Consider the following 22,425-nt stretch of genomic DNA (forward strand, 5'->3'; position numbering starts at 1 on the left):
CCCCGTCCGACGAGCACCGCCACACCCACCGCGAGATCGCGCCGTTGCACCCTGGCACTGCGATCTTGCGCAGTCGCACCCCAGCACCGATCGCGATAGCGCACCCCAGCATCGCGATCGCGCCGACGCACCCAGCCCTCGCGATCGCGCCGACGCACCCCAGCCTTCGCGATTGCGCCGTCGCACCCCAGGATCCTTGATCGCGCTGCCTTCGCGATCCTTGATCGCGCCTCCTCCTTCGCGATCGCGCCGCTTCTCTCTCGGATTTTAGGATTTTTTTTTTTTGGGTTTTGTTTCTTTTGTGATTTTACTGAGAAATGATGATAAATATTTGATTGGAAGTTGAGAAAATGTGAGCATCAAGTAAAAAATGTATTTTCTATAATATTTTCAAGATCACAACCAAACACCTGAAAATATTTTCCAAAGTATTTTTTAAAATGCCACCAAACACCTAAAAATATTTTCCTTTCCGGAAAATATTTTCTTTTCTTGAAAACATTTTTCGGAATTGCTTTACTGTCGAAACAAACGCACCCTTAGTTTCTCTTGTTTTTTTAGGTTTTTTTGTTTGGGGTAGAGAGAGACACAAAAAGTGAGCAAAAATACATTTTTGCCCTCATTTGTAATAGAGGTGGGTTACAGGAACCTAATGGTGCAAACCTCAGGTACGCAAAGTGACACTTTTCAAATCACGGGTAAGCAATGTGAATTTGGGCCAAACCACATGTGAGTTTAGTGTAATTACCCCTAAAAAGAAAAAAGTCCAAAAAAAATTTTATTTAACTAAATTTTTGAAGAGATGTAGCTTGCAACATTGATAATGAAATTATTATATAACAATTAAAAAATAAAAATTTTTGTAGAAAAAAATTGTAAAATTTTATGTATTTGTGTGTGTGTGTGTGTTTTTTTTTTTGTCAATGTATAAAGTTCTATTTTTATTAGATTATGTATAATTTAAGTTTTTTAATAATCACTCTCAAAAAAATTCTTGAAACCGCCATTGCTGATGGGTCATGGCCCATGGGGTGGTGGCTTGGTCGTGGTGGCGTGGGTTTTATGGGGTGGGCGTGGGTTGTGGGATGTGTGGATTTGGAGTGGTTCAGAATTTTGGTTGTGGGTTGGTGTGGTATGGTGGTGGTCTATGTGTGAGTTTTAGCAGTGATGTTGGTTGTGTGGGTTGGAATGCGATTGTTTGATTTGATGTTGGCTGTGTGGGTTGGAATGTGGCTGTGCGGGTCAGCATGTGGCTGCGTAAGTTTGATTTTTTTTTTTTTTTTTTCAATTTTTTCTTCGTATCCCAAATTGGGTGCAACAAAATGACTGAATCCTTCTCCTGTCTATTCAGGCTTGGTTACGTGAGTTCAATTGTATGTTTACCATTCAGCTTAATCCAAATCACAATATCTAATGCTTGAATTGATAGGCTTTCTGTCTTCTTTTGCTTCTTTTGACCCAAAGCACAATACCATTCAGCTTGATCCAAAGAAGCTTTATAGCAATAAAAGTTCTCTAATGATCTGTGTATTAATTAATCCTCGAAGTGTGGAACTAGTCCTAACTCTCCTAAGCAGAGCCATATGCAATGGCAGATTCTCACACCAATAAGAAATCATTGCAACTTTCAATATCACATTTCTGTCAACACCAATCAAGAAGAAACTTTCAAAATTGATAAATTTAGCTAGTGCTAGAACACTTGCAGGCAAAATCATTCCTCACAGCGGTTGTGAATCACTTCAAGTTGCCAAATGTAATGAAATCCGGCACCCAGTGACCCAAATGAAGTTTAAAACTAGTAAACTAGTCTTAAAGTTCAATATACTTCTTTCAAGACTCATTCTGCACTGAGTTTAAATGTATAACTCAGTTAAAGAGCACTCATCAAAAATAAATCCCACACATTTTAGTTAATAACAAATAATATTGCTATAGAGGGAATGCACATGCTAAAAGTTTCTCAGGGGAGCATCAATTCTCATTCAAAAACTCAGATGCAAGTACTCAAAAGATGTAACAGATCATTGACTAAGAAAAATATTTCGATATGAAAGACAATGTATTAGACGATCTAATGCTATTAAGCTTCCAGTAGATGTATTGATTTCAAGTGGTGGTAATTTGAGTATCCAATTTTTAGAAGTCAGCGCATTACGAACTCATTTGTTTACTATGGGGAAGAGGTTAAGCCCAGACTCATAAACCTAAGTACTATTGTTTTACTCCCTATAATATTATATTACAGCAGACCTTTCTCAGACTGTCAACAGAAACTCTAATTGTAAAGAAAATCTATATCATTGTTCCCCTCAGAAGAGAAATTTCTGCGTGGGCCTCCACGACCATTGCCCCCAGTCCTTCTTACCATACGTCCATTTACTGGCGAGAGTTGATGCAGATTGACCACCACCAGCCGATCCATTCCTCTTTGCAGACAGACCATCAGCAGCAGAATTAGACTTTCTTTGTGGACAAATAATCCTGCACTCTTGTGACAAAAACAGTAAAAATAGCAGCTAAAGTTAATGTTTCGAGGATGCATGCACCTCTATCCTTATAAAGGGACTTAACACCCTCATTCCTGATAATCTCTGCAAATGCATGCATTGAACTCTGATACTTAACAACTTATCCAGAGGTCATCATCATCCTCCTACTTACAGTGTCCAATGGATAAGTTGCCATCTTTTGACAAACTGCAACTCCCACTGCCATTACTGATGAAGCCAAGAAGTCTTCCTGCAAAAACAGCAAGTGTAATTCAACATAATTCTGTGTCATGAATGGATTGCTATTTCACACTTATCAGCAATAGCAAAACCTTTTAAAAAAAATCTCTGAATTACATGAAATGAAGATGCTACTTAGAAAATTAAAATTAAAAATATTGGGAAAGCCAAATGTAACCAAAAGCAAAAGAGAGAGTGATAGGAATGTGACAAGAAACACTTGGAAAAAATAAATCAAGGGTGACCTTGTTTGTAAAAAAGCAATGCATGCTGAGTATAGGGGTTATGAATGTCATCAAGGAAATAACCCCAATGACACTAAATTCTCATGTTTGCACTGACCTGCGAGCGGAACCTGAGTAACATGAGGATGACATGTATGCCAAAGTGGACCCCATTACTTAATAAGTTTTTACAACATGAGATAGCAAATCCACAGTACAGTCCAGCAATGCCATCTGCTCTTATAGCTTTTTTGTAGACATCAATCAAACCTTTGAATTGCCTTTCTTCAATCTTATTGCTTGTCTTGATATCATTGGCTAGGCGAGTCTGGGCATAATCCAGGGGATAAACAACAAAATGAGAAGCTAAATTAGCAAAAATTCCTCCTCCCAAGCCTCCGAGTAACCATTTCCAGTAGCCATCTTTGTCTTTCTTGAAATTGGTTAAAGTCAGAAAATAGTTGTTAAGGCCAAAGCTTATTACCTGTTGTACATATAAATACTGGATTTAATATACAAGATTAAGATGAGACAAAGAAGAAATAAACAACAAAAACATCTACAAATTTCTAATGATCAAAATCAAGTTTAAGAAGCGCAGTTAATGGACAAATAAGTTATAAAAGAAAAAATTGCTGAAAATTTACTCTAAAGGAAACGTCGCTGATGACACTAGGGATGTAGCCTCTCCAAAGGGATATGAAGCCTTCATTACTGATTGTTCTGGCAAAGCGGTTCACAACTCCTTTATAAGGCTTAGGTAGTCTACCTGACTTGATCATCTCATCTTGGCACTGGATCAGGAGTTTCACTCTCCCAATTGGAGCAGTTAGCACCCCAAAAAGAACACAGAATGATACCAAAAATATACGAGATGGATAAGCAGACTTATCAGTGGAGCTCTTACAAATACTGGTAGCAGAGGTGAAGCAAGATAGGAGGCAGAGCTAGCATATGCTGGCAGCAAAGTTTTGTGCAATATGTCCACCAGCACTGAGAATGTTTTGATACAATTATACTACTGTCCACTCCAGAGAGCATCAGCTTATGGTGCAATCAGCAATGACATTGCCTATGGTAAGACTAAACAATTGGATTTGCATATGGCCTGATGTGTATAGAAATTCTTACGTTCATTTATAATTGGCATAAAATAAAAATCTGTACCCTATTCGAAATCTCTAAACACAAAATTAAGGCCTTTTTTCCCAATTCAAATACCATAACCAAAATTATATGCACAGCAACAGTTATACAGTTACAGGTAAACGATCCAATTCCTCATTCCTCAACCAACAACAGAAATTTCAATTACAATTACAAATACAAAAATAAAGAGACCGAAATCAAGATCAAAATGTACCGACAGTCAACAATCACCGTCGATCTCAACCACCACGACGTTCCTTCTCAATTTCTTGCCTATGTCTCTCGGCGAGCTTTTCGAGAGCCGATTCAACAGCATCTTGACCACCAAGAAGCAACCGGGTCACGATTTCCGGGTCGGTCTCGAACCGGGCAGCTTCGAACTCCTTCCGGGCGTTCTCTCTCAGTATGTCTCGCCACAGGAAGCCCCGCGAATCGGTCCACGTGAAGAACCGGGAAGCCCTGAGGATGTCCCTGTAGAGACTCAGTGCCTCGCGCCGAGTGCTGGTGAGTCGGCGACGATTTAGCAACTCGGCCTCTTCGTCGTCAAGGATAGGTTTTTGTTCCTTCGCCAAGTGACGGTCCAAGAGCTCTTCAAGGGTGTCAGGTCCGTTATGCAGGAGCCGGCGGATACAAACGACGTCGCAGCGAGCTATGAGGTTTTTCAAAGGAATCATCGATACGCTTCGCCATTTTTGCAGCTTCGTAATGGCTATCATTCTCACTCTCTCTCTCTCTCTCTCTCTGATTGCGTTTTGAGCGACAGTGTGTGATTCATGTGGCATTTTTTTTTTTTTTTTTTGGTTGAGAATCCGATTAATGTGGCTTTTGGAGAAATATGTTGGGCTATTAGGCTGGATGGGCTTATATATCAGTGTATGTAATGAGTGCTAAACATGTACCAATATATATCTAGCATGAGTGATATGCAAAACATGACAAGTGAATAAGTGTGTGCATCAAGTGTGTATATGTGATGCATAATCAAGGCATGACTAACCACATTTGGATCAAAGTGTGTAAAACAAAAAACCAATGATCAAAACATGATAAACATATACAATCATAGTAATCCCCAAAGTTTGGTACTCATCAGAGTCCAAAACAACACCAAAATGTCATTTGGGCATTTTATGAAACACTTGGTATGAATCAACACAAACAACATGTAAACAATGCATGAACATGTGTAAATCTTGCCTAAATACATGTTAAAATGCCACAAGGAGCCAACACAAAGACAAACCAAGCAAATGGGACATATCCCAATCAAGAAATTGAAAAAAATTTCACCAAACTTAAATTTTCCCAACCCTATTTTTTTCAAAAAAATGACCCAACTCATGCAAAACCTATAATCTAAGGCATAATCTTAAGAAATAAAGAGAAAGAAATTATCAAACATACCTTAAAGATGATTTTGAGAAGATTTATCTTGAGTTTTGGTTGGGTTTTTGGGAGAAAATAGGTTTAGGGTTGAGAGAGGCTCGAGGGAGGCAAAGGGCTTATGTTTGAAAAACTGTCATGATTAGCCCTTCAAAACTGAAAACATGCGTTTTTTCGGGATAAATTCTTGCGAAGTTACTTGCGAAAAATGCTACTGAAGCATAAAACTTTTTGCGAGTAAGATTTACTCGCAAAACAGTCGCAAGACAGTCGCAAAAGTTTCTGTATGAAAATTTTGGTGTTTTCATTTTTACCTATCTCATTTTCGCAGGAATAGCTTACTCGCGAGCTTCTCGTGAAAATGCGTAAGAGTTTTTGATTTAATACATTAAAAATGCAATATGAACAAAAACTCAAAACACAAAAGTATAAAAACACTTTCAAAAACATATAAAATACTCAAAAATCTTTTTGGGTTTGATCAACAAGCAATTGAGTATATACATTACATTTGAACATGTACAATCATACAAATGAAATAAGCATTTATTGAACAATAGACTTGTGTGTTGTGTGTGTGTATCAAATGTGAAAAGTCCTTAGTCAAAAGTGAAGTTTCAATGATCAATTCAATCAAATCATACATAGCCAGTACTAAGTCAAGTGATCTATCTCAATTATAGAAATGAACATATATGACATCCCACAAGAAAATGATTACATATCTTTAAAGCTTTTCTTTTGGCTTCTTTCAACTCATAACTTTTGATCATTCTCGAACAATACAACTCATTTTAAGATCGATGCTTGAAATTTTTGATATTTCAATTTTGAGATTAAGCCTTTGGCTTTTTGGCACCATACATTTCAATACAAGTTGTTTTTCCTTTTTCCTAGTCAAATACTAGTATGTGCGACGGCTTTTGTAGCTTATTATCTCTTTTCGAGATTTGACATTAGTTGAGCAATAAAGCAAAAACATAAAAGGTGGAAAGATATATAGACACAAGTCTATGCATGTATGTATCAAAACCAACAAGACTATTGACTAATCATTCATGACAAACTTAAAGATTGACTTACACCAATCACACATAGATTTCAAGATTTTTCCCACAAAGATAAATGTGCATACATAACAAGCTAAGCTCGTAATTGCACTATGCCATTAGTACGAAGGTACTTGGCCAAACTCATATGTGATAAACACAACACAAGCGATCAAAATTTTTGAAGATTTTTCAATTTTTACGGTTTTTGAATTTTTCAACACACTAAAAAACTAAACAGGTAAAGTAAGATCAACAAAAACAACAAGTACAAAAACTTGAAAAGAAACATGCTAGAAACCGAAAGCAATGACACCAGAAGATTATGTATATCATGATGCATGAACCTATGACCCTAAACATTGGAAGTATTAATGCATGGGCATAGAGAGTGATCATGCATGAGTACCCTTCTTCACCCACACTTTACGAGTGTTTTAGGTGATATCCTTAGATTGAAGGGTACGACCAACATAAATTTTAAACCTCAGGGTGAAGCTAGCAAGGCATAGTGAGATGTTCCTCAACATTTCCATAACGTCACCAATGAGTTGTCCCTCACTTTCACCTTTAGCTTGTGCTCCCTTTGGTATTCTTTTTGAATTTTCTTGGCCACGCATAGAATCAGCCTTCTTGAGTGCATGAAGCTTAAAGCAATTTGGCCTTGTGTGCCCTTGCATGCCATAATGATGACAACATTGCTTCACTTGAGGTCCCCTTTGATTTTGGGCTAATGACTTCCCTTTATGCTTTGGTTATGCACCAATGGTTCTCTTTGCAATGACAAGGGTCTCAATCTTAGGCTTCACCTCTTTGAGTTTCTCAATATTCTTGGCTGATACGAACCTCACCTCCTTTTTGGGTTTGCTGCTAGATCTTCCTTCATCGATATAGCCCAAACCGGTCTTATCATGAGAAGATTTTTGTGAAGATAGCACACTGTCAAGTTTCTTGGTGGAAATGCACTCAACCTTGACATTTGCTTGACTAATTTCAAGTTCAAAAAACTTGATTTTAGAATAGGCTTCCAGGAATTCTCCCTTAAGCCCTTCTACTTTACACTTCGCTTCCTTAAGTTGCACAAGGGTGCACTTATGCTCTTCTTCAACTTTCTTCATCTTTTTCACGGCACTATTTGCAACCTTGGCGTATTTTCCACAATCTTCTGGCAAAGCATCGTAGACCTCTTGAAGATTCTTCTCACCTTCATTGAGGCACACATCCTCACCATACAAACCTTCAAATTCTTCACTATCTGAATGCACACCAAGCTCATCAACCAAATTGCTTAAATCATCCTTAGAGTTAACACCATAAAGGCCATATAATTCCATCACTATCACACTCTTCTTCCGTGTGTGAATTTGACCTTTTCTGAGTCTCTAAGGGTAATGGCAAACACTTTACCCTTCCCTCTCAAATAGTTGGGACATTCCTTCTTGAGATGTCCATGACCGTTGCATTCGTAGCACATGATCCCTTGAAGGGATTGAGAATCCTTCCCATCTTTCTTCTTGAACTCCATCCTATCACCTTTGGAGGATGAGAACTTCCCTTTGCTAAAAGACTTCCTACTGTTTTTCATCTTAAGAAATTTCTGGAAGTTCTTTGCAAGGAACACTACCTCCTTCTCCACATCATCTTCTTCGGAGGAGTCATCCATTTTGTCGTTGATGGTTTTAAGAGCAAGTGATTTACTTAGCTTATGGGAAGACAGTCCGAGCTCAAATGTTTGGAGAGATCCAATGAGTTCTTGAATCTTGATCTCATCCAAATTTTTGCTTTCTTTTATATCTGTGACCTTTGCATGGAAGCTCTCCAATAAGGACCTTAAAACCTTTCTCACCACCTTAGCATCCTCAATCTTCTTTCTGAGATTGAGCTTGGAAATCACGATCTCATTGAGCTTCCCATAGAATGAATCAAATGACTCATCGTCACTCATCTTGAGCTCCTCAAATCGGGTAGTGAGCATTGGAGCTTTGTGTCCTTGACTTTCTTGGTACTTTCATAGGTAGTCTCAAGAACTGTCCAAGCTTCCTTGGTAGTCTTCACATGAGATATCCTGTGAAATTCATCAGTAGACACACTACAAAAAATAGCATTAATTGCTTTACTATTGGTATTTGCCAAAGCAAGAGCTGCCTTATCCCATTCGAATTTGGCAGTAGTGAGTCTTTCATACCCAAGCTCGATGGAATCTCATACTGTCTCATCTATAGCACAAATGAATGCCCTCATATGGACTTTCCAAAACTCATAGTTGCTCCCATCAAAGAATGGTGGGGCATTAAGCGATTTCGATTGATCCATCACAAAAGGCGTTTAGGATTGCACTTAGGTAATGAAACCACAACAAGTGCACCTACGCTGATACGAAATGAAAGGTCAGATTTGTGCTAAAACACAAGAGCTGTTTAGACCTCCAAATTAAAGGATTACGACTTGATTGATTTTACTTTAACTTAACTAAGTGCAGAATAGAGTAAATGCGAGCGAACAAATAATAAAACTACTCTAAGTCATATTCATCATATATCAACAATAAAATGAAAGCTAAAAGAGTAGGGACGAGAGATGTGAACACAAGATAACACGATGTTGTGTTATCGAAGAGGAAACCAAAGAACACAACGAAAAACCTTTATGCCGCCCTCCAAGCAGTAAATCGATCCACTAGACAATAAATTAGAATACAAAAATAGCAAGAGACCCTCCAAGCCTAATCTACCCAATGCACTTAAGCCCTCTAAGCTCCTACTCCGACAAGGCTTCTCAGAATCGTTTCTTGTCTAGCTTTTCGGATCCTGCAATTCAGCCCGATTGCATTCGCCAAAACTTTGCTTCTTCCAATACTTCTCAGCAGCACCAAAATCTCACTTTACACTTAGAATGGGTGTGGTAAGTGTTTGGGCTATCAACCTTTCAAGGATATGGATATGGAGAGGTAGGAGTATTAGGAAAACCATTGAGGATTGTGGGTATAACAATATCTAACTCTTAAGTGTGTATGCTAGGGGTTTTTCTCTGAAAAGTACTTCGTATAATATGTGGGTAATGTGGGTATATATAATGTGGGTGAAGACATGGTGTAGTAGATATGCCAAAATAGCAAAACAAAATGTTTTACTGGAAGGCCTTACCCGCGAATTACTTGCGAAAACCATCTGTCACCAGTTGTCATGACTCTTTGCATTCCAGTCATGTGTCTGCACGTGCTCACTTTGCAGGAGGGCTTCTCGCAAACTTCTCACAAAATCCACTTTGTCTTCAAGAGAATCTTGAGTCTTAATGCTCTCTCTCACACACAATCCATACAATGAAATCCCACATAAAATACAGGCTAAACATGATTGAACAAAATTACAATCAAATTTGGCACGGAATTAAAGCCAACATAAAACAGTTGTCAATCACAACTTTACAATACTTGAGATTGGATTGCATACATTTGTAAATAAGTTCATAAATCATTATTTATAATTTATTAATAATATGAATAATCCAATTTGTAGTAAGATATTGGTGAATCTATGTTTTATAATGTTCTTAAACATTTAATATTTATTTCGGTTAGGCTTATGTATGGTGGCACTACCTAGTTACTACAATTTTTTTAAGACTTTCCCCGTATTTTATTGCTCTTCTGCACTTTCTTCGTCTTCATCAAGATTACTCATGAGAATTAGAGATATAATGGATATGAGACGGGCATCAAATTCGGAGAAGATGAGAATCAGAGATAGAGAGCTTGTTATGCGACTATTGTTAATTACATTAAATTGAAAACAATAAGATAAAAATATAGAATGACTATCGTTAGTGTATTTGATTCCATAGTAAGATTGGGGTTAAATGAGAACTAGTGATTTTTAATAGAATGACAGAATGCGCATATATATCATTTCTAAGACAAAAAAGTACAATTTTTCACCATAAATAAACTTTATATATATACTAGTTTCAAATTCATGTAATGCGTGAGAATAGATAATTACTTTGTAATTTTGATATAAGTATAATTTTTCTCCTAGATTTGTTGAAAAAAATTTGTTTTTCCTAAAAATTAAGAGAAATGTTATGTCAACAATAATTTTACAACCTTTCCACAACAAATCATATGTAGCATTGTTATTGGTTGGCAAAAAAGTAATTTCAGTGATATGTTTAAATTAGAACTGATAACAATTTACCAACTTTAACTTGTTGTGAAAACATTGTAGACATAGCATTTCTAAAAAATTAAAAAATTTCTAAAATTATTCTTCATCTATTATGCCATTCTATTATTTTTGGGTGTATTTGATTGATATTTATTCATTTTTAGGTGGTTCATATTCCTCTAAATTATGTTATAGTACATTATGTTTTCCAAATTTTTTTTCTTTACAACTAAATTTTTTAAGTATCAAAAATTTTATTCAAAATTCTCATTCTCTTAAAAGATATTATCATAATAATCAACACTCATCACAAAAACACCTTTGATGTTAGTCAAATAACAGATAGACACATTCAAATACATAGCCAAGATTGTGTTTTGATATAAATTCAAATTCTCACTTTCAAATTAACTAAGTATTAGCTTAAACAAAAATTAAATAAAAAAAATAAGAACGAGAGAGAGGACTTGTGATAGGAAACTCAATTGAATTCATTTGATCTTCTTCATATTTTATATATCCAAATTCAATTTCTTCATATAACCAAACATACATCTTCGTGGGATTTCTCACATCCAATTAGTCTTCATGGCTTTTGAGGCTTTGTCCAAACTTGGATAACCATTCACCCAGTCTTTGTTTTTTTTTTTTTTTGGTTGTCTATTGCTACCATATATAGTTTTAAACGTGTCCTTTGATTTAATTTTCTCTCCATTGAAATCAAATTTTGCAGTTTTGGCAAAGTCTTACAGCAAAGGCATCCCATAATACTATCTAAATTTGTTACCATTCAAAAACCAAAAAAGGTAACATATCTTGTACTAAGTTATGCATCTCCATTCATATCACAACTAATTTGTATATACAACAAAATTGATTTATGCTACACATATACAAAGGGAATCATTTATCCATAATGTGAATACATCACACAAATACACATAAGAGGTATCCATCAATGGAAAAAAAAAAACTCATCCGTGATTAACGACCACATAAACTATAGAAGTAAGACCCCATTGTGATTCTTTTAATGTATTCTTCACCACGGCTTTGAGATTTTGGGAACCAATGTTGTTGGCACCTGATATCTTCGATGACACATCACCAACAAAATTGAAAGTTCAAATAGCATATAAAATACCAATGAACGTTTAGACTCCCAATTTCAAAATTACCGACACAAGTTTATACCTAAACAATATATGTGCGGAATAATAGGTACAAGTAGAAACCCAAACAAATAAACAACTCTAAACCATAATTAATCACAAACATAGCAGCAATTAATGGTTAAAGAGTAAGGGAAGAGAAATGCAAACACAAGGATAACACCGGCATGTGTTATCGAAGAGGAAAACGAAGAATTCGGCGAAAAACCTCTCCACCGCCCTCCAAGCAGTAAAATGATCCACTAGAGAATAAAGTTGTGATACATGAATAGCAATAGACCTTCCAAGCCTAATCTACCCGATGCACCTAAGCCCTCCAAACTTCTTGCTCTCACAGGGTTACGCCTAACCTTGTCTTCTCTAACTTTCTAGATCCCGCAATAAGCTCCATATTTCATTTGTCATCCTCGGCATCTTCCAATGCTTCCCAAGCTCCAAAAACACTCTCAACACTTTGAATGAGTGTGGGTAGTGTTCGGGTACAGATCTCCTCTCAATGGGTATAACAATGAGAGAGGGAAGGAGAAGAGATTATAAAGATTTCTCTCTAAGAATGAGTAGCTCTTTCTCTAATAATGTGGGTGTGTTGTAGAATCCTTTCTTAGGGTTTTTCTCTCCATAGGCTCCTCTTTCAGTACCTTATATTTCGTGGGTATAAGGATATTTATAATAGGGTATGAAAGGAATGTGAAAAGTCATTTTTCTGCAAAACAGGGCATTCTGGCGACTCGGCCTCACGATTAGAACAAGTCACGAGTTTGAGTCGCAAGTTAACTGTCAGGCCAGATTATACTTTTTGTCTTGTAGTGCTCCAGCTGTCGTGACCTTTTAGCTTCCTGCATGCTTAACACATGTGACACTTTGGCAACTTGCCAGTTGTAAGTTAGTCGTGAGATCTAGTCGCGAGACTCCTTTTGAATGCACATAACTTGAGTTTCTTCACACTCTCTCACACACAACCCTTACATTATTCCCACCTAAATACAGGGTTTCTACATGCTGAATTACAAGCAAATTCGACATGGAATAAAGCCAACACATGGTTGATTAAATTCAACCTTACAAAAATTAATCTAGAAAACTTGAAGAATATGGGGGAGAAAAATAAATAAATAAATAAATAAATAATAAAAGCCTCACTTTAGTGGGATTTTCCAAATTTGTAGAAGTGAGGTAGAGCAATTGCAAATATATACAGACAACAACTCAATAGGTTTTTTATTTTTATTTTTAATTTGGAATTCAAATAGAGTAGTAATTGAACAGTTTTCATAACTACTTGATTGGGGAGAGGGAGAATCATAGAGTTGAAGGAAATTTGATTATTATTAGATTAGGTTTGATGAAATAATAAATGGAAAGTTTAAAAGTTAGGACATGTTAAATTAAGAAATAGAGTTTTTTTTTTTTTTTTTTGATGTGATAGAGATAATTGTGAAAATGTTAATTTGCAAAAGGAATGAAAAGAAAAAGAAAAATAGAAAGTTAGCGGGACCAATGATGTGACCGCTGATGTGGCTCAACAAGAACTTAGGAATAATAAATGTTATGCTTCAACTTTTAGATATATATAGAATATAGATATGTGTGTTTTTGTTCCACAAAGACCTTTGCATTCAACGAGCAACCACTTCAGTGATTGTTAGATCATCAACTGAGCAAATTTCTAGCTGTAAAGCCTGTAATCTAGAGTCTTTTTTGTCGCCTTCATCTCTTTTCGTTGAAAAAGCAGGCCTTTTAGGATTTGTCACAACTATAGTTTCATTTTTTAGCATTGAGGAAACTTCCAACATTGATGGCCTGTCAATTGCATTTTCCTGAACGCATAAAAGAGCTATTTGCATGCATTGAATTAGCTTACATGATGAAGTTGTATCATCTAGAGTTGGATCCATAAATTCCATGCCTTTGCCTTCTTTCCATAGCTCATATGCCTGAAATATAGAATATTGACCATCATTTTGAAATGTGGAAATATATAATACACAACAAATGAAAACAAATTCAAGATTGGTTCTAGCAATGTTTGTTAAAGTAACTTACATACTCTAGGAGGTTTAGATTCTCATCCAAGCCATGACAACAAGCATTCCTCTTACCGCTTATGATTTGTAGAAGTAGAACTCCAAAGCTATAAACATCAGATTTAGTGGAGTATACACCCCTTCGGGCGTATTCAGGAGGAATATAACCACTGCATTGTTGAATTATCAAACAACATTGTTAATAACTTAACAAGAAATCATGGGCTATAAAGCTTTACCAGGTAGAGGTACTTACTATGTTCCAACAATCCGATTTGTGTTTGCTTCGTGTTCATCTTTCTTGAAAATTCTAGCCATGCCAAAGTCTGAGATCTTTGGCTTCATCTCTTCATCTAGTAAAATGTTACTAGATTTTAAGTCTCGGTGAATTATTATCATTCTTGAGTATTCTTGGAGATATAGAAGCCCTTGAGTTACTCCTTCAATAATGTCAATACGTTTTTTCCAATCCAATAGGTCTCGTCTGATAGGGTCTATGACAAATTTCATATTATAACAATCAGTTATATAATCATATTGGGGCTAATAGAGCACTAAGATGTGAAAAATTGCATTTAACATATCTCAAATACTATAATTGGAAGCAGGAAAGATATCAGACCAAAGAGGTAGAAGTCCAAGCTTTTATTTGGCATGTACTCATAGATTAGCATTTGTTCATCACTTTCAATGCAAAATCCCAAAACTCGCACAAGATTTACATGTTGTAGTTTCGCGGTAAGCATAACCTCAGTCTTGAACTCCTCAAATCCTTGTGTAGATGTTTTTGAAAGTTTTTTCACTGCTATCTCTTTTCCATTTGGTAACACACCCTGATGAAATATACACACTCTTATGATTGGTATTATTCATCCAAAAAGATACTGCAAGACATTTTCTACCCATGCTGATAAGAGTATTGCTAGGACACAACATTTTTCATAACTCCAAACATGACTTATAAAGTTTATAAATGGCACTACTTTTATTATACACAAATCAAAACAAATCATATTAACAATTGTGAAAAATGTTGTGTCCCTAATCCTATTTGGAAATAAAATATGAAATTGGAATTGTTTTCTAGATAGATTCTTGTTTCTGCTAATTACTTCAGTGTAAAAGATGTAGTAACAGTAGTTTACCTTGTAAACGGGGCCATAACCTCCCTCTCCGAGTTTATTTTCAAATGAAAATTTTCTTGTAGCTGCCTCAATGTCATCTAAACTAAATACTTGCAGATTAGGAACATTGCTATTTGAATCTCCAGCAGCTGCTATGTTATTAGCTTTGGACTCTAATTTTTTAGCTATAACCACAATTCCGATATTTAAAAAATAAGAATAAAAAGAAGAGCAAAGCTTAAAAATATTAATTCTTAAATCAAGGGAATAATAAGTAATCCTTCTAACCATAGATGGGAACTGTAACAAATGTAGTTGAGAAAAAAAAAGTTACCTTTGGATCTGAGCTTTCTCGTTCGTAAGTAATACACTAAAAGGCATAGTAGGAGAGCAACGGTAGCAGTTGTAGTCAAAATGATCACTAATAATCGCCACTTGGGTCGTCCATTATTTGTTTGCTCTTGAGCTGACAATGCAATTCATTAACGTAACGAGAGATGAATATGTCATAGAAGATCTTGAAACAATGTCATTCAAATTTTTTCATTTTTGACAACTTTAACAATGTGTTTGGAAATGCTGGAGGAGAGAGGAAGAGAAGAAAATGAGAAGAAATGTAGTCATTTCCCTTTGGTCCACATGTTTGCAATCCACCCAAATTGGGTGGATTTGAAGGGAGAGAATGGTTTTTAAAAAATGGGGCCCACAATGTAATACAATACAATATGGAGTTACACATTTGTCCATAAATGCACTTGCACTAGTAGGTGTAAAATAGAAAAGTGCACAATTTTACATATTTTTGCTCAAAATTTACTCACATTAGTCTATATATATTACTTTACATATCCAATATTGCTACAATAACTATGCAAATATACATGGTTAAGCTTTCTAAATGATTATTTTACTTTATTTTCTCTCTCTTCCCCTGCCCCTTTCTCCTTCACTTTCTCTTCAATCTAGCAACACCCTATCCTCTTCCTCCTCTACCTTCTCTTGAATCCAGCAACATGCTATGCAAGTCTATACAAATCATCACACTTATTCTAAATATAGATCCAAATTCATCAAACCCATATACAAATTCATATAAATAATCAAACCCAAATTGCAAAAGAAGGAGGAAAAGAAGAAGATGCCGAAGAAGAAGTAGCAACAACAAATCAGCCCAAAATCACCACTTTCTCCGCCTAAATTCTTTGCTTTCTCCACCCAAAATCACTGCCCATAATCCAACCCAAATTGCAAAAGAAAAAGAAGAAGAAGAAGAAGAAGAAGAAGGAGAACGAGAATGAGAAGAAAGAGAGGCACATTCAGGGAAAATAGAGAAAAGGAAAAGAAGAAGAAAGAGTCTGTGTGTTCGGAGAAAAAAAAAAAGAGTGTTAGGTGAGAGCAGGTGTAAAATAATAAAAAAAAGTGAGGAAAAATATTATTTAAATAAAAGAGTGTATAATAGATAACCTGATGTGGGTGTCTTTGCAAAGTACTTGTGTAAAATAGAAAAAAGTGAGTACTTATGCTAAAATAGAAGAAAAACTTTAAACAGACTGATGCGAATGCTCTAACTTTTATGCACTTTTACATTTATACGAGCATAAAGTAAAAAACCATATATTTTCTTTTCATTTTCTTTCTTATTGCAAACCAAACAAAGGAAAAAGAAATATATTCTTCTCTTTTCTTTTCCCTCTCCCTATTTCCAAACATATAAATGAGAATTGATTTCTTTTCTTTTCCTTCTCATTTCCTTGCTATTAGTCATTTCTTTTCTCTTCTCCTCCCTCATTTATAACCAAACAAAGCCTAATTGTTAAAGGAATGGTATCTCATATAGTTTAGTTATAAGTTTAAAACTTTAAATTTGGTACAATTGTGGCCTTAAAAGAGGGGGTTTTACACCCTCCAATCATAACTTGCCACATCAGTATTTTACAAATTAAAGAATTAGTGCCAACACAATCAATCCCCAACAACCCAAATCACAAATCTGCTCCTTTCATGGATTCAACCAGCCCCCAGGCTCCACCCATTGCTAATTGTAGCTGCCAGCGTCCTTAGTACCAAGCTCAGCCCATCACTAACCCCCATTCAGCCCTTAACCAGAGTTAATGAGTTCTTCTAAAACACACACACACACACACACACACACACACTTTCTCTCTCTCTCTCTCTCTCTCTCTCTCTCTCTTCCCAACTTTTTCCTTCTCACTCAAACCTCTCCCTTTCTCAGATTCATCCATCTCGCTTTCACTTGATTTGGGTCTCTCTGTATTTTTGTTCGATTCGTCTCGGAGTGAGTGCCACCACTCCATGGCGGTAATTTAGAGGTTCTAGGTGGTCTATTATGTGGTATCTTTCTATTGCGGTCTCTCTCTTGGGGATAACTTGCAATGAAGTCTATATCTACTTCTATGCCAATGGATGAAATGCATGAAAAATCAGGTCTTGGCCACCTACCAAGTTAGGAAAAAAAATCATTTAAGAAGACAGTTGCTCTACAGCTACCGAAGAAATCTTTACACCCTTTCTCACTTATTTGAGCCCACCACAACAATGAAGAGAAGGTGTGAAAACTTTGTGAAATCTTTGCTGCTCATAGACTTATTTTCAAACAAAAGGAAAATAATCAAGCTCATGTGGGCCTTCCTGACAGTTCCCTGGGTTGGATGCAATGTTATAACAACGAGTGGCTAGCAAGAGAGACAGATTTCCACATGATAGACTTCACTCGACCAAAATTCAATTATTTGCAACCGACATTTGTGGTCTATTATGTGGTATCTTTCTATTGCGGTCTCTCTCTTGGGGATAACTTGCAATGAAGTCTTTATCTATTTCTATGCTAATGGATGAAATGCATGAAAAGTCAGGTCTTCGCCACCTACCAAGTTAGGAAAAAAAAATCATTTAAGAAGACAGTTGCTCTACAGCTACCGAAGAAATCTTTACACCCTTTCTCACTTATTTGAGCCCACCACAACAGTGAAGAGAAGGTGTGAAAACTTTGTGAAATCTTTGCTGCTCATAGACTTATTTTCAAACAAAAGGAAAATAATCAAGCTCATGTGGGCCTTCCTGACAGTTCCCTGGGTTGGATGCAATGTTATAACAACGAGTGGCTAGCAAGAGAGACAGATTTCCACATGATAGACTTCACTCGACCAAAATTCAATTATTTGCAACCGACATTTGTGGTCTATTATGTGGTATCTTTCTATTGCGGTCTCTCTCTTGGGGATAACTTGCAATGAAGTCTTTATCTATTTCTATGCTAATGGATGAAATGCATGAAAAGTCAGGTCTTCGCCACCTACCAAGTTAGGAAAAAAAAATCATTTAAGAAGACAGTTGCTCTACAGCTACCGAAGAAATCTTTACACTCTTTCTCACTTATTTGAGCCCACCACAACAGTGAAGAGAAGGTGTGAAAACTTTGTGAAATCTTTGCTGCTCATAGACTTATTTTCAAACAAAAGGAAAATAATCAAGCTCATGTGGGCCTTCCTGACAGTTCCCTGGGTTGGATGCAATGTTATAACAACGAGTGGCTAGCAAGAGAGACAGATTTCCACATGATAGACTTCACTCGACCAAAATTCAATTATTTGCAACCGACATTTGTGGTCTATTATGTGGTATCTTTCTATTGCGGTCTCTCTCTTGGGGATAACTTGCAATGAAGTCTTTATCTATTTCTATGCTAATGGATGAAATGCATGAAAAGCCAGGTCTTCGCCACCTACCAAGTTAGGAAAAAAAAATCATTTAAGAAGACAGTTGCTCTACAGCTACCGAAGAAATCTTTACACCCTTTCTCACTTATTTGAGCCCACCACAACAGTGAAGAGAAGGTGTGAAAACTTTGTGAAATCTTTGCTGCTCATAGACTTATTTTCAAACAAAAGGAAAATAATCAAGCTCATGTGGGCCTTCCTGACAGTTCCCTGGGTTGGATGCCATGTTATAACAACGAGTGGCTAGTAAGAGAGACAGATTTCCACATGATAAACTTCACTCGACCAAAATTCAATTATTTGCAACACACACATACACACAAAAAAGAGAGAGAAGAAATATATGAATGATTGAACAGGGGAGGCCATCGACATCTTACAATTCTTAGCCAAAATTTGACATTAGCCACATCAATTTCACTGAAAACAGAATGCTGTCCTAGCCAATCTTTCTTCCTCGATTAAACACAATTTGGGACATCCAAAATATTAGTTTCTTAATTTCTTTTGGCTAATATGATCATAATTAAAGTCATGATGAAACTATCTGATTCTTTAAAAGTGTGCTCAATTAGACCATCTTTCTAACAAGTGAAATTAAAATAACGAAATAGAATATACCAAGAGTGCAGCCTACCTGCTAAAGAGAGTACCCAATTGTCATCATATGGGACTTGCCACACAAAGTAACCAAGTAGCTTCTTCTCCCTGGCATAAGAAACCTTAATTCTGACAACTTCAACATCATCAAAACCAATCCAACTCGATCTGACTGTGCAGTAATTTACTACATATGTAGCATTATACATTATAGCAGCCCTGTATCTCTGAACATAATTCTTGATTTCCTTGTAACTCATGGCTCCGCCATCAGCTGAAATGGCTGGACCTGTTGCTAGTGCACCTATTGCGTTGTCTTTGGGGTTCTTTAGCGTCCATGCATAACCATAGAAAGGTAATCCCAAAACCAACTTGCTAGCAGACAAGCCCTTACCAATCCATGCACCAATACCGTAATCCGTGTTAACCTGACTCGATGGGTCATATAAGGCTGCATGAGCACCTGTATATTCTGACCACTCGGGCATATGGTAGTCATAAGCCATAACATGCACCCAATTCAAGTTACTCCGAATGGAGTCCACAGGGAAAGAAACTGTATCTAAATCTGGTGAGTATTGAACAGCAGCAGTCAAAATCAATTCTTTCTTGCTAGAGTTTTTTGCCTCAGAATTCACAGCAGCTCGCCATTCTTGAAAGAGTAATCCCGTATTGGTCATGTCAGAGCTCGTGTTTGCTGAAACCCAACAAAGGTCTAGGCCTTGGAAGCCATAAAGCCTTGCTATCTTTATTGAAGAGTCTATGAAAGATTTCCGGTAAGAAGCCTTGCTGACCATATTTGAAAGGAGCGTATAGTTTGCGCTTCCACCAGCAATGGAAAGAAGGGTATTGACTGATGGGTTCTTTTGTCTAACAGTGTTTGTGAACGCAGAGAAGTATTGCTCATCAGTGGACGATACAGAGAGTTCGTAGGAGGAAGAGTTTACATCAGCGAAAGCGCAAATAAGATGAGTAAAGAGAGCAGAGTTTATGTCTGAAATGGGAAACTCAGAGCCGGAGAACCAGTAACCTACTTTGATCCAAGTTTGTGCGTTTGAAGGCTTCAATTCTGAATAGAGAAGGATATGGAAAAGAACCACGATAATTTTGGACATCATGTATGCGTACTTGATCCTCTGGAGGGAGCAAATATAAGGTTCATATAGAAATGTCTCCAAATTGACAGTTTCTGATTCTTATATTTGTGCAAGGAGAGGATTTTGTGAGTACGTGGGATTTAAGAGGGAGGAGGAGGAAGGAGGGAAGGGAATGACAAGTTAGGACTTAGGAGGCCATTGAAGAACGAGAAATTATTCTTTATTAATGTAAAGTATATACACAATATTCACATTTTTAAGCCTTTTCACCACCACATACTATTGGTGTGATAGTCAATCTACAAGTATAAGTGTTTGTAAAGGCGTGAGGGGCAAGGGTCATAGTTCAAGTCTCTAAAAGGGAGCTTTACACACATACACTTAGATTAGATTAAATTAGAATTCTATCTTTTATATATATATATATATATATATATATATATATAAACTTTTCCGTATTTAATACGTATAATAAATGATGTATTCAAATGATGTACACTAAGGATTGAAAAGTAACAAGTGCCCTTGAATAATGGTGTGGCATCTCATGCTTTGGCTACATATGGTTTTATATATATATATATAGAGGCTACATATGCTAAACATTAAAAGTTGTATTTTGGAATATGACACTTTTTCTTTTCTTTTTTTCCCTGGTTCCTTCTTGTAATTATGGAATAGTCAAAAAAGAAAAAAAAAAGTTTTGATAAAAAAAATGTTTAGGCTACAATATACCTATGAACTTATCTGACATTGATTACGAGTGATAGCACATCACCAGTATAGGAAATATTTATTTTTTTTACTAATTTTTGTCTTGTAATTAAAATTGGACACTTGAACTTTGTAACACTACTGTAATAAAATATTTACTTGTTTAGTATCACTAGCATCACTCTCTTGATGAAGGATGATACTCTTTACAATTCTTTAATAACAAATCTCTTATAAGGCCTATTCTTCTAGGTAGCAAAATACTAAATTTACTACTAATTTAAATACAAGATACTTATAAATTGATGCATGTGACAATAAATGTAATGGGTGTTGTATTCATAAATAAATTTCGTAAATACTTTTTATGTTTTGCTTAAAAATTTATACATTAGTTTGTAAAGTCATGAAAGTATTTGTAATATTCCTGACATCACCTTTTTTTTTTCCAATTATTTAATTTTGAATGATGCTAGAGATACTAAAGTATTTGTGTTAAGTTTTAAACATTAAACATGGCAGAATTGTTAAAAGTAATGTAGATTAAGGAAGCTGCTCTTCCATGTTGTGGCTGTGGAGGTGGCGGGGACTATGGCTGCCTGAGAGAAGCAGAAGCTGAGGCCACAGAGCCTATGTGTTAACTGTTGAGTGTGTCAATTGAAAGAAGAGGGGAGACAACTCAAAATTACAGAAAACTCATCATAAACTAAATATTAATAAATATGATTGGTTTAACATCAACAACATAATAAATAAATTTCTTAATCATCATTTTTTGTTTTATGCTTAAAAATTGGTACAACAATTTATAAATCTTATATAAATAAAATAAAATTTTTAATAACTATAACATCAATCAAGTAAAATAGAAAGTTAAAAAATTTATTTATTCTAATACCAATGTGATCCGATGCTGATAAATCAATTTGTAAAATTTTTAAAATACAATTGAAAGTACAGCTTTTTAAATTTTTCCTTTAATTTTTCAGTCAAATGCAATTTGTGAGATTTGAATGAGTTTTGTCAACTGGTGCTCCAAGTTGGTGGAGAGTAGGTGAAATAGGTGTTCCAATTATCCTAGAAAAGTTGAATAGAGATTAAAAAAAATAATAATTGATGCTGTCTTCCTCACGTGTCCTTTATTGCACATGTCATTGAGTGGTCGGGCTATCTGGTCAGAAGAGAAAGTCTGCATTTGAGCCACAATTTTTGTTACGACCATGACATACGGACGGTAAATGGTGTATGAAAGGTTTT

The 22,425-nt window shown here is 35.9% G+C and overlaps 2 protein-coding genes and 1 pseudogene across 3 annotated transcripts; all 3 read right to left on the reverse strand.

Moving 5' to 3' along the window:
- Positions 1–1,642: 1,642 nt before the first annotated feature.
- On the reverse strand, positions 1,643–4,093 carry LOC142635296 (ADP,ATP carrier protein, mitochondrial-like; annotated as a pseudogene).
- A 121-nt stretch (positions 4,094–4,214) lies between these two features.
- On the reverse strand, positions 4,215–4,934 carry LOC142632798 (uncharacterized). The gene has a single exon (XM_075807333.1). The coding sequence runs from the start codon at positions 4,885–4,887 to the stop codon at positions 4,345–4,347; it is 543 nt and encodes a 180-aa protein (XP_075663448.1). The 5' UTR covers positions 4,888–4,934; the 3' UTR covers positions 4,215–4,344.
- Positions 4,935–13,402: 8,468 nt separating this feature from the next.
- LOC142621514 (uncharacterized) lies at positions 13,403–20,604 on the reverse strand. Of its 2 annotated transcripts, none has more exons than XM_075794783.1 (7): positions 19,395–20,604; positions 15,355–15,486; positions 15,042–15,118; positions 14,519–14,729; positions 14,153–14,390; positions 13,916–14,066; positions 13,403–13,806 (listed from the first exon to the last, which is right to left on the reverse strand). In XM_075794783.1, the coding sequence occupies exons 1-7, from the start codon at positions 20,473–20,475 to the stop codon at positions 13,489–13,491; spliced, it is 2,208 nt and encodes a 735-aa protein (XP_075650898.1). In that variant the 5' UTR covers positions 20,476–20,604; the 3' UTR covers positions 13,403–13,488. The 2 variants fall into 2 exon arrangements, with proteins under 2 accessions (XP_075650898.1, XP_075650897.1); XM_075794782.1 differs by having other exon boundaries at positions 15,042–15,205.
- Positions 20,605–22,425: the final 1,821 nt, after the last annotated feature.

This window comes from Castanea sativa, chromosome 1 (assembly GCF_040712315.1).
Source record: "Castanea sativa cultivar Marrone di Chiusa Pesio chromosome 1, ASM4071231v1".
In the NCBI taxonomy this organism is placed as follows: domain Eukaryota; kingdom Viridiplantae; phylum Streptophyta; class Magnoliopsida; order Fagales; family Fagaceae; genus Castanea; species Castanea sativa.